At 34.5% G+C, this 12965-nt stretch overlaps 1 protein-coding gene across 5 annotated transcripts in view; it reads left to right on the forward strand.

Moving 5' to 3' along the window:
- LOC140437293 (zinc finger-containing ubiquitin peptidase 1-like) overlaps window positions 1–12443 on the forward strand; it is a 52128-nt gene extending 39685 nt beyond the window's left edge. For all 5 annotated transcript variants that reach the window (XM_072526729.1, XM_072526730.1, XM_072526728.1 and 2 more), the window contains 6 exons: window positions 308–515; window positions 3334–3618; window positions 5947–6228; window positions 7440–7665; window positions 11077–11300; window positions 12073–12443. In XM_072526729.1, the coding sequence (XP_072382830.1) occupies window positions 308–515; window positions 3334–3618; window positions 5947–6228; window positions 7440–7665; window positions 11077–11300; window positions 12073–12117 (1270 nt within the window). In that variant the 3' untranslated portion in view covers window positions 12118–12443. The remainder of the gene's footprint in view (window positions 1–307; window positions 516–3333; window positions 3619–5946; window positions 6229–7439; window positions 7666–11076; window positions 11301–12072) is intronic.
- The last annotated feature ends 522 nt before the right edge of the window (window positions 12444–12965 follow it).

Here is a 12965-nt window from a genome sequence, read left to right on the forward strand (position 1 = left end):
CTGTAAACATTCCAAAACATTTAAAAATGCACAACGTTTTCAATATAAAAAGACTGATATTAATATAAGAAGTTTTCAGTTCTATCGGCACTCCCCCGATTACAATACCTTCGTGTTTGTTCTACATGTTCTTTTTACGGCAAGTTTATAATCTATCAGAACTTCTGCACCAATTCTATTAAATGTTTTAGTCAATAATAATGTATTATTAATTATATCATATAATACAGTTTATCTTTGATAATAAACAGTAAAACCTCTTCAGAAATGAAAATTATGATGCAAATTAACCTCTTTTTAATTTCAGAAGTCATTTTGATGTGACTTCGCCGTCAGTGGGCAAAATTACTACAACCTCAGATCAGTATGTGTGCCCTTTATGTGCGAAACATTTTCAATCTGCTCCCGATTTGGAACTTCATGTCAATATTGAACATCGTGATATTCTTTCGCCAGCAAGTCCGTCGACTCAATCCTGTCCAGTTTGTGGTATTACGCTTGATGGAGATATAAACGTAAGCCAAATATTCAAACATAAAATGACAATTTTTATCTTTAGTCACAAAAAGGGAAAATAGTTTTAAAAAATGATACTATGAGTAATGTAAAAATATTTTTGTTTAATTTTTATGTATTGCTTCTCCGACATAATGTATTACTAAATCAGCCACATTTTACGAATATCCTTCTGTACATTTAAGATACATGTTTAAAGAAGATGCAGTTCTAATTCTCTTCCCTACAATGATATTTTCTTCTTAGAAAACCAGTTTGCTATAGTTGCTGCTATAGAAGATTTAGATCCTTTCTCTTAGTGTCGTAATGTTCTCTTTTAAGATTTCCCATGTGCAAGGTGCTTTTCTTTTTTGTGCAGATGGTTGTGACACTTCTCGTAATATTGGAATTGCGTTTTTCTGCTACCGTAGAAATGCCTCTCCTATAGCATTTACGTCTACATTTGGTTGAGTAAATAATAATCGATCTACGAGTTGTTTTAGGATTAGTAGCTTTATAATATATTTTAGAAACCTTGCCTTTAAGTTTTTCCTTTAACTTTGAGATGAGTTCCTTCAACAAGGTTGGTAACACCTCACTAGGGATTGTGGTATAGGATAATCATGCGTGTTGAATTGTAATGAATTCACACCAAACTCTTTTAATTGGCCGGAAAAAACAACATCAAGAGATTGTGTCAAGTGGATTGAATGTGAGTGTTTAACAAAATTTTCAATATACTGATAAACGAACTAAAAATTAAATTGTGCGCTTTATTAAAGATCTGATAGATCCTTCTTGAAACGTATCATTATCTGTCTATCTGTGCGATAACTCTTGAAGGTAGAGCTTTGAATCTTGGCCCAAGAGAAGACTTATTGAATTTGAGATCAGTCTAGATCCGTCTTGAGAAAATGTAGTCTTGAAATTTGAGATGTAGTTCCCAAAGGATTAAGCAATAACCAAACAAATTGGAACATATTCCGAAGTGTATTAACAGAACAAATATCAACGAATTTGCCAATTAGTAGAGAAACACAAATTCAAAACGCAGTACATCTTACTACTTCCACACAAAAATCGGTATGGGGTGCTACTCCTGAAAAAAAAATATGGAGCAAAAACATACATTTTTCTTTGGCTGAAAGAAAATTGATTGAAAACTAAACAGAATTACCAAAAGGCTGAAAAAACGGATAAATACGTTTTTTTTTTTAAATGAGACGTTTTAAAAATTTAATTTTTTAAATCACTTCCGGGTTTTCAAGAAAACAGAAGGTTTAAACAATAGTAGTTAGTCCAGTTAGTAATACCGAAGCTCTTAAGAGTACGTAGTCCAGTAATTAGACCGAAACTACTTATTGTTTAAATAAAACACACCACAAAGGTCCGTATGTAATTTCCAAAACACTTTGTTCTTTTTGGTAACCGATATGTTCCGTAATTAAATATTGAAACACTAGCGTCCGCATATAACTAATTACCGAATCACTTGAACTCAACAAACTTTATATCCAGTAAATAAACAAGAAACAGAAAATTATTTTTAAAAAATAACACCAGTCAAAAAGAGTGTCCTAAGTCCCAAAGAGCGAAGCACTTTTTACTAATACATGTTAACCGTTGAATTTTGTCGTTACTTAATCCTTAAAACACACTAAAATTTGATTTATCCATATATATTTTCTTACAAAAAGTTGGGTGACAAATATATCAATGTCACGAGTTGTTCGCCAAATATATTAGCATGAATTTACCTTTTATCAGGAAGTTTTAGGGTTTTTGTTACAAAGAAATTTATAAACTTGGATAAATATGGGTTTCTTTATTGATGGTCAAAACTCAACTATCTTAAAACTAACTAACTAAGACCGTCTTTATTTTCTATTATAAGTTTTTGTATCAGATAACAAACACTTTTTGGATCACATAAGTCGCAGGTGGCTATTTCATCCCTCATACTCCCATAGGGGCCACCGTCATAGAGGGTACGGTTTGGTACAATATATATATATAAATGTCGTGTCACCATATTTGTCCACGCTAATATTCGACACCGCTGAACCGATTCTAACGGAATTTGGTCGAAGTATATTGTTTGGTCTAACTTAAATGATAGGATAATATTTATCTCGATGAATGACCCTTATTTTTTTAAATTATAAAGTAAGTTCTTTTATGACACGGTTGTAGCAGTTTTTATAAGGCACAGTTGTCTACAGTTGTAGTTAATTTATTCTACATATAAAAATCTAATTGTGGCTTAATCCCATATAAACATGATATTTAAATAAAATAAATTTTATTAAAAAAATTGATTTCGCGCGCGTAACTAACATTCAAAATTGCCGGTCGCTTCAAGCGTTGCTTCTGAAAGAACAGTTCATTCTACACAAAAAGTGCTAAAAAACATTTTTATTCAAAATTATTTCGGTTACATTTCTTGTTTGAAACATTTTTTTCTCCGCCGTGCAGATTCTTGGTAAATCGATGTTTTCCGTTTTCCCCGTGCGAGGGGGGATTTAGGGGAAGCCCGGGGGTAATAGTGGCAAATTTTTTTTCATCTCAAAATTGAGTTTGTTCATCCAAAAATTCAGTTTGTTCGTATGATTTTTAGAGGTGGAGTGACATTTTCGTCTCCGATGACGGGACTATACACGCAAGTTATTGTTTAGTTATAATAAAATATTCTTATTTAAACTAATTTTGCTTTATATCCTTTAAAGGTCACATTACATACGATTCAAATTTATATTTGCCAAACATTACCTTCCCAACTTTTTTTAAACGCCCACATAATGTTTTATTTACCTTTTAATGGTCAAATATTTATTACAGAGCGAAAGAGCTGTGAGACACGTCGAATCTCATTTTCCCGCCGGTTCTCCCCAGCCCTCAGACCGGGCGGCCCTCAGGGAACGCGAACAAAGAGAATTCGAAATGCTTCGAGCTCAGTACGGCATGGATAATCAGGGAAATTTTAAAGAACAAACGATAACGAATATGCAAAGAGCTGTTTACGCAGGGGAAATGAGCGTGTCTGATTATTATGAAAGAACTTTGGATCTAAGAGCAGCTGAGAGTTGCGGAATAGACGATGGGAGTTCCGTAACGAGAAGTATTGTAAGTATAAATATTTTGTAGTTTAATATTTTAGGTCATCATACCTAATATAGATCATTCTACTCATAACTGCTTATCATCATTATTACTTCACAAAAACTTAGGTTCAGAAAATAGCGATAAATAATTGTATATCGGTAATTAGTTCTCAGAGAAAATCAACAGACTGCATCATCCACATGAATGATAATTTAACTCACGAAGAAAAAGACGCCTTACATAATTTAAAGAACAACAAAGAAATCATTGTGCTCTCAGCTGACAATGCCACGGTAGTAATGAATATTCAAGACTACGAAGCAAAAATAAACGACATCCTAAACGAGACGACATATCAAAGAATCTCGTCGGACCCCACAACATATCTAGAAAAAGTAACAAAAGCCAAGATTAAATCTCAGATATCAAGAAAGAACATCAGTTACATCTCATACCCAGAGAGAAGTCGTCAAGATGTCCAAAACTTTACGGCCCACCCAAGGTACATAAGGCAGGATTACCATTGCCACCAATAGTTAGTTCTATCGGATCTCCTCTAAAGCCACTGGCAAAATTTCTGGCTGAACAGCTACAACCATATGCAGAAGAAGCGGATTCTTACGTCAAGAATGCAAGCCACTTCATCGAACGTATAAAAGATGTGAGTCTTTAGCCGGGACATTTGTTAGTCAGCCTCGATGTGGTTTCACTTTTTACGAATGTTCCTATAGATGAATCAAGCAGAAAATATCCAATACCACAGGATACTCTAAATCTAACAAAGCACTGCTTAAATAACACATATTTCATCTATAAGGAGCAAAGATATAAGCAAGTTGAAGGAGCACCGATGGGTTCACCACTGTCACCGGTAATAGCAAACCTTTTTATGCAAGAAATAGAACAGCGAGCAATAGAAACAGCCGAACACAAACCCAACTTTGCTTAGCTACGTGGATGATACTTTTATAATCTGGACACATGGAGAAGAAAAACTAAAAGTCTTTTTAGAACACATCAATAATATACACCATAAAATCCAGTTTACTATGGAACCGGAAGAAAACGAACAACTACATTTTTAGATGTGTTAATAATAAAGAAGGAAGACGGGCACATAGGACACACAGTATACCGAAAACTCACACATACCGACAGATACATACATGCAGATTCACATCACAATCCTGCACAATTACATTCAGTCATTAAAACCCTGATGACACGATCCGAAAGACTGACAGATGAAGAACATAAAAATAAAGAGATGCATAATGTGCGCTAGGAAAAAACGGCTTTTCAACATATACCATTGAAAATGCTCATAATGCTCAAAAAAAGAATTAAGGATCCCACAGAAGAGGAAAAACCGATTGCAAAAGCCATTCTACCATATGTAAAAGGCACAACAGAGAAAATAAGGAGAGTGCTAAGAAAACACAAAATAGAAACGATATTTAATACCGACAGAAAAGAAGTATACGAAATTCCATGTGGGGACTGTGACAAATCGTACATCGGACAGACCAACCGAAGAATCAATGTTAGACGGGAGGAACATCGAAATGCCATCCAAAGGAGCGAAAAAACGTCGTACCTTGCCCAACATGTCTCAAACACAGGGCATAAAATAAACCTGAACCAAACTACGATGCTAGCTAACATTGAATTTAAAAGAAAACGCGAAATCAGAGAATCAATAGAAATAGAAAAAAATCCCAACAGTCTAAACCAAAGAGATGGCGCTCAAAGGCTTCCAACAACATGGAAAACTATATTAAAGAAAAAAAGTCAAAATACATCAGACCATAGGACCGACAAGTAGAACCCCGCCTACCTACACATGGACAGGACCAATCACAAGAAGCCTTGCGGCTATACAGCGACCAGGAGAGTCAGTTAACTCAGTCAGTCAAGCATCAGCGAGAAGCGCTACTACCTGACTTGAAAATGGCAAGTGCGACCTTGCCGAAACGTCGTCAAAATAATGGTTTTTAATCAAAACCAAAATTATTCAACGCGGAGTCAAACCCGGAAAACTACAGAAAGCATATATATATTTAGGATGTTTGATTGCTGAAATCATTATTTTAAATTCGATTTACTCTTAAATAAAATTCATATTTTTTGGCATACCTTCTATGAGATTTTAGATTTTAGAACATGCAGAACTTTTTATGAAGAATAACTTTTTTGCAGATAACTTAACAGACACACCGTATATATACTACTTATTATTACTTACTAAGAACCAAACGGCAACACGTTTTCATTTCATTCATACAGTTAAATCTTGTTGATTTTACAAAAGAACATTAATTTATTATCAATATTTAACTGTGGTTTTAGGTACCGAGAGTGAGAGCAATAAGTAATAACGCTACAAATGTAGTACGAACTCTTCTCTGTACTTGTGTGGACCACTATGCTTCGTCTTATGGCGATCGAGGCTGGGGGTGCGGGTACAGAAACACCCAAATGCTCATTTCGAGTTTACTCACTCATACAGGTTACAACGAGAAATTGTACAAACTGTGGCAGGATCAGAAACCGCCTCGAAGTTCGGTACCTAGTATATCTAGGATTCAGGGATTAATCGAACAGGCTTGGTCACAGGGTTTTGATATTCAGGTTAGTAATATGTTAAGATGATATACACGTTTACGTTATTTATACTTTATAGTTTGATTTCTGTCAAATTTAAATTTATTTTTAAAACTAGAATGACGTATGTGAGGATACCTCTTAAAATGTCTGAAGGGATCATTTTGATACAGGAAACACAGACCATCGATTTTTCGTCTATAGACATTATCTCTTTTAAAGATAAGCGCGTTTAATTTCAAATTATTTATTACAAATGACTACTTTCATCTCTATATCCGAATGCTTGCTTAAATATCGTATTTAGATGGGATTAAACCACAATTGACTTTAATTACATTTTACATTGGTTTTTGACGTTTCGATTTCTTCTCCAGAAATCGTTTTCAAAAAAATATAAATTAAGAATTTATTTTGATTAAATTTATATCAAGTTAAATTTCTTAATTTTTTGCAAAGACGGACTTGGATTTTGTTATAGGTAAACAGATTTGTTGATTGTCATTTATCAATGAAGCACAATATATATATATATATATATATATATATATATATATATATATATATATATGGATGGCCAAATATATGACCTAGGAGGTCAATTTCGTTAAACTTCCCGTGATCGAATCGGTATCAATAAAGTTTTATGAATCATTTCAGCATATCCCTGCCTCATCAGACACTTGGGCTGATACAAATTCAAACTCGGAAAGTCCAACGAATGTCTCCTAAAACTTAACCACTGCAGTGGTTAGTGTACAGAGTTGCCACCTCTTTGGCGGCCATGAGCGAAAACGATTTAATAATATCGTTTTCTGTCCTCGGGGCTATACTAAATGTGTAAAAGATTAAATCCTTTTGCAAAAGCTAATATATATATATATATATATATATATATATATATATATATATATATATATATATATATATATATATATATATATGTATATATATATATATATATATATATATATATATATATATATTTATATATGTTGTATGTATATATCTGCGCGCGTGTGCTCTTGTTTGTGTGTCTCTTTTCCCTAAAGCTGTTTCCTATTACCTTTCTGTTTACCTTTTAGCTGTTACCTTTCTTATTATCTTTTATATATTTGTTGTCGAATATTGTTTTTAAAAAGTAGTAACTTTTTTTAATTATTAGTTTTAAAAAAGTAGTAACATTTATTTTTAATCCGAATCATCTATATTTTTGTTCTTCTTCATTGCTTTTATAGGGATCTGAACAATTAGAGTGCAGATTAGTAAATACGAGAAAATGGATTGGAGCTACTGAAGTAGTGACGCTGCTCTCCTTCCTTCGAATAAAATGTCAACTAGTAGATTTCCACAAACCGACAGGACCTGGCGGATCACATCCTGAGTTGTTTAACTGGGTCCTCAAGTATTTTGAGAGTTCGGTAGGTGGAGAGTTTACACCTCCATTGTATTTACAACATCAAGGTAAATTAAAATCATATTTATATTATTCTAAAATTGTTTTCCTGTATTTTTATTTGACGTTTTTACTTCCAGATCGGATATTTTCAAAATATAGCCAAGTAGAATGTACGAGGCATGTTTTTTAAGTAAGTACCGTTTTGCGATTCCGCTGCCGCAGCGCTACGGTCGGCGTTCCGCGCATGAGCGCTGGTTACCTACATCTCTTGTCTACGCACTGACGCCATTACACTCTGATTCTTCATTGTATACTTGTTTACTCCAGTGTTTAAGATGCCTCCAACAATCGTGAGTCACGCTGATTGTGAAGTACGGGCTGTTATACGATTTCTTAGTGCTAAAGGCGTAAAACCGATCGATACTCATCGTGAGATCGTTGAAGTTTACGGACAAAACATTATGAGTGATGGAATGGTAAGGAAATGGGTGAGAACATTTAAAGATGGCCGCACAAATGTGCATGATGAAGAACGGAGTGGGCGTCCTTCGGTCGTTAATGAAAATTTGGTGCAGAAAGTGGACGAAAAGGTGAGATAAAACAGACGCTTTACAATTTCATCATTGTCCGACTGCTTTCCTCAGTATTCTCGTAGTGTTTTGTATCGCATTGTTACCGAGAACTTGAATTACTGGAAATTGTGTTCACGTTGGGTTCCAAAAATGTTGAGGGATTTGCACAAAACCCAACGTTTAGGCAGTGCATTGACTTTCCTTGAGCGGTACCACAGTGAAGGTGAAGATTTTTTAGACCAAATTGTTACTGGTGACGAAACGTGGGTGGCCTACGTCACACCAGAATCGAAACAACAATCCATGGAATGGCGACATTCATCATCACCCAAAAGAGTGAAGTTTAAGCAAACAATTTCTGCCCGGAAAATCATGTGCACAGTTTTTTGGGACAGAAAAGGAGTATTGCTTGTGGAGTTTCTGCCTCGTAATGAGACAATCAATGCAGCGTCTTATTGTGAGACATTGAAAAATCTGCGTCGTGCAATCCAGAACAAAAGACGTGGCAAGTTGAGTAAGGGTATCGTTTTGCTGCATGACAATGCCCGTTCACATGTGGCTAATCAGACCAAAGATCTCATCAAATCATTTAAATGGGAAACTCTAGATCATCCTCCATACAGCCCTGATCTGGCGCCCAGCGACTACCATTTGTTCCAGCACTTGAAGAAACACCTGGGCGGTCAGCGTCTTCAAGACGATAACGAAGTCAAAACATTTGTGATGCAGTGGTTAACAAGTCAGGCGGCAGAATTTTATCAGGAGGGTATTCAAAAACTGGTGCCACGTTATGACAAGTGCCTCAATATTCACGGAAATTATGTACAAAAGTAGATTAAGGTACAGGCTTTCATGTAAAAATAAAATTATTGCCATATCTTTGCACGTCTTTTTTTAATTCCAAAACGGTACTTACTTAAAAAACACGCCTCGTATTTCTTAAACTAAAATTGTTAGTTCAAAAAATTATAAACAGAGGTCACTTTTCAAATAAACTTGTATTTTGAAAATAGGTTCCAATCTGGAAGCAGGCGAAATGTGAAATATATGTTTTATAATGGTTGTGTATTCCTGATAGTTTTATTTAAAACAAGTTATAATAAGAGTTATATTAGTGCCTTATTATTACAGATATCATCTGTAATAATAAGGCACTAATAAGATCAATAATAATAAGTTTGCGCTCCAAAAATATTCTGAAACTGAACGGAAAAATCTGAACTGCTAGCGTCATTGTTTATTTACACGATAAATCATATGATAAGGGTAACGATCCTTATATAGCTTAGGTTTCCATCACGCTCTTCCGCGCATTTTAGTTTTGAGGTCGACATCGATGTCTCTTCCGGCCAGTTCCCGGAACTAGTTGGAATGACTATGGTTTTCTATGTCATATAGCATTTAATTTTTCATCTAGCATTCTCTGCGTGTTTGTGCGTATACTCTTTTTACATATCTTACTTCGGATATACACCTCAGTCATCTGATCCTCAGTTTTATATTTATTTTATTAAATCGAATACGTATTATGTTAAAATTAATTGTGATATGATAAGATAAACTTTCTTGAATTTGTTGGAAAAATATACTAATAATGCAGTTGGTACAAGTCAAATTTGAAAAGTAAAACTAGGTGTTGTCGACTCAAGGTCCGTTAATCGATCTCATTAAGAAAAATAACCTTGTAAAAGTAGGAAAGGCCACTCTTCTCTTCTCATCTAAAGCGGGACATCTTCTTATCTCTATGGGCAGTTTAAGGACTTCTCTACAGGTCAGGACTACAAACCATACAAGGATTATAGTATCTGGTATACCCATAATTAGCTGCCTTCCCTTGAAATTTATTCCCCTAATTTTTTGAATGTTTTGCCTATTAGCCCTGGCCTCCGTAAATTTGTTTTCATACAACTGTATCAAACTAGCCCGATGGAGTTAGTAGTACGGCTGCCAGTGCAGCCTGTTTCATTCTACCTCGCACACCGGTCCTAGAACTCCACTCTGAATCCTTTATTTTGTTTTCCAAGATAGACTAATGTCATCTTCAGATCCTCACTTTGGTATCTGTAGGGTATACCATCACACGTTTGGATTTAGAGATTTGTTCAGACTTCCTTCAGACAACCTTCAACTAAAGTATTTCTCCAAGAAAGTTCTTTGTGGTGTTAAAGGACTCTTCCTTACCCGTTAGGACCAGTTATTATTACATGGTGACTCAAAGTAACTTTCCATGAATCGACTTCCTTGATATCGAGAAGTAAATAGAGCGCCATTAATAAGTTTTATTAGGGCATGGTTTATGGACCAAATTTCATTCTCAGACAGCACCCATTAGATCTTAGGGATCACTGCTCTCTTGATTCTATTGTGTCACATTTGTAGCTTCTATCATCACAATATTTTGGGAAGGAAGTTATCATGACCTGGTTAGTGTCAGCACTCTGTTCTCTCATGTTCCGGAGCTTTCTTCTTGGACCACGGGCCAAGCACTGCCGACATTATTAAGTTTATTGGTGTTTTCTATAAGACTACACGAATCGTCCTCTAATATTGGTTTTTGTCCTGATGTAGTTCTCTTGTAGACTCTTTTCGAAGTCGTTCTGTTTGTTTTTGAGTTCTTCTTAGGTGGTGCCTGCAGTAGACAATTATATGGCCAACGCAACGGCTATGCAGGGTTGAGCAGACACAATACATCTTTAACGTACGTATTGCTATTCGCTTGGTCTCCGGGCAGCAGTCTGCCCATCTCAACCCCCATCACAACGTCAAAGTAAAACCGCACGATGGATAGGTAAGGGTACAAATGTGGTCATTTTTGAAAATTTTTAAAAATATTTTTAAAAAAACTCATATTTTAATACGCTTACTATCTTGTCTGTCTAATAACTATTTAAAATATTATTTCAGGCCATAGTCGAACGATAATGGGTATAGAGATTCATAGAGATGGTAGTTTAATATTATTAGTCCTTGATCCAAGTCATTCGCCGTTACAAATGGCGCAGCTCGGAGATACGAATAGCGCCTCGACGGCCCTAAGATTGTTGAGGAAGAACGAATCTGCGATGAAAGCTAGACAATACCAAATAGTTGCGGTATTAGGGATGATCGAAGCCGATTACCAATATCAGGTATGTTATAATCCACTTATACAGATGAATTTCTAAATAATGGCAAGTTAGAAACATGTGAGCTGAGCTAAAAAATCATGGAGAGTAGACCTTTGTGGTCGGTGAAATGTTATTGTAGCGGTCGTAACTTTCTGTCACTTACCAACGATGCTCCTCTAATATCTGTGTTATTTAAATGTCTTATTTCATTGCACTAAAATCCAGTCAGTTAAAACGAAACCTTGTCAGTCTTTCGTGTGGAGATATAGCTGCTTTCATTTGTGTATCTTTTTTCTTAATCAAGGGAGATACAAGTGATAGTAACTCATTGTACACTGATTCGTTAATGCGCAGAAAATTCTTATAATCAGTTGGTTTATGTCTTAATTTATTAAGAAGATTGATATGAGTAATTTTATTTCTTCTCTGCAACCATTCCTTACACCATTGTTCGCGTTTCTTCCGTCTGTTTTTACGTTTCCCAAAAATTACAAAAAATAAGGAGAGACAGGGTCTCATCTTCTGGAGAATCGATGGTGATCTGACAAACTTGTCAGGTTGAAAAGTGTGTGTGCTCCTTATACCTGACAGGCGTAACTATTCAGGCGTACCTGTTAGGTATAAAAGATAGTGAGTGGCTGGCCTTACACTAATAAACTTTAACAGTGGCGTATCTTGTTTTAATTATGTGAAATAGGGTTGCGTTTGTCACCTTTTTTGTAGAGTGGGTGTATATTTATATTGCGTAATCGGACTTTCTTCAAAAATAATCTGTTGTTTTCTTCTGTTTCAGCAAAGTAAAATAATCCGTGGTTGCAGAATACCACAAGATCGGTGAGAATGGCATGACGCCACTAGGAGTCTTCAATCAAATTTATAGTGTTAAATTATTACGAGATCTAGTCACTTAATTCATCACTTCTTTTCTTCTTGAAGTACACGTTTGGATCGTTATGTGTTACGGAGTTTTGCAAATATATCAATCGAGATTTTCGGGATCAAAAGGTATTGAATCATTAAAAGTATTTACAAAATTAACTATTCAATTTGCGACAGCAGTTTTGTAGCAAAGTATCTTTAGCAAGTGATACAAACAGTGTATCTATAAATCTTATTTTCGTGCCTTTAAAATACAGCCTTAATAATGAAGAATAAAGTCGAAACCTTGGGACTATTAAATATATATATGTATATATATATATATATATATATATATATATATATACATATATATTATAAATAAATATATATATATATATATATATTTATTTATTTATATATTTATATATATATATATATATATTTATTTATATATTTATTTATATATTTATATATATTTATATATATATATATATATATATATATTTATATATATATATATATATATATATATATATATATATATATATATATATATAGTTAACTGCGCAATTTTCCTATGCCATTCGGGTTTCTGTCGCGAGTATCTTCAATTAGATTTTATTATTCTTTTTTTTCTCAAACGTAAAGACTTCCGTTTGTTACTTCTATTCAATATTCTTAAAGCAAGTGTATGAAACTCTTTCCAGAACGACTATTTACACCATTGTAGTGTACAATGAACCTGGATTGGTAAAAAGGAGTCCCAGAAGTTTTGTACTATTTTGGGTAACATAAAAATTAACCCAGGGGGATATTCCGCATTTG

This window comes from Diabrotica undecimpunctata, chromosome 3, assembly GCF_040954645.1.
Source record: "Diabrotica undecimpunctata isolate CICGRU chromosome 3, icDiaUnde3, whole genome shotgun sequence".
Classification (NCBI taxonomy): domain Eukaryota; kingdom Metazoa; phylum Arthropoda; class Insecta; order Coleoptera; family Chrysomelidae; genus Diabrotica; species Diabrotica undecimpunctata.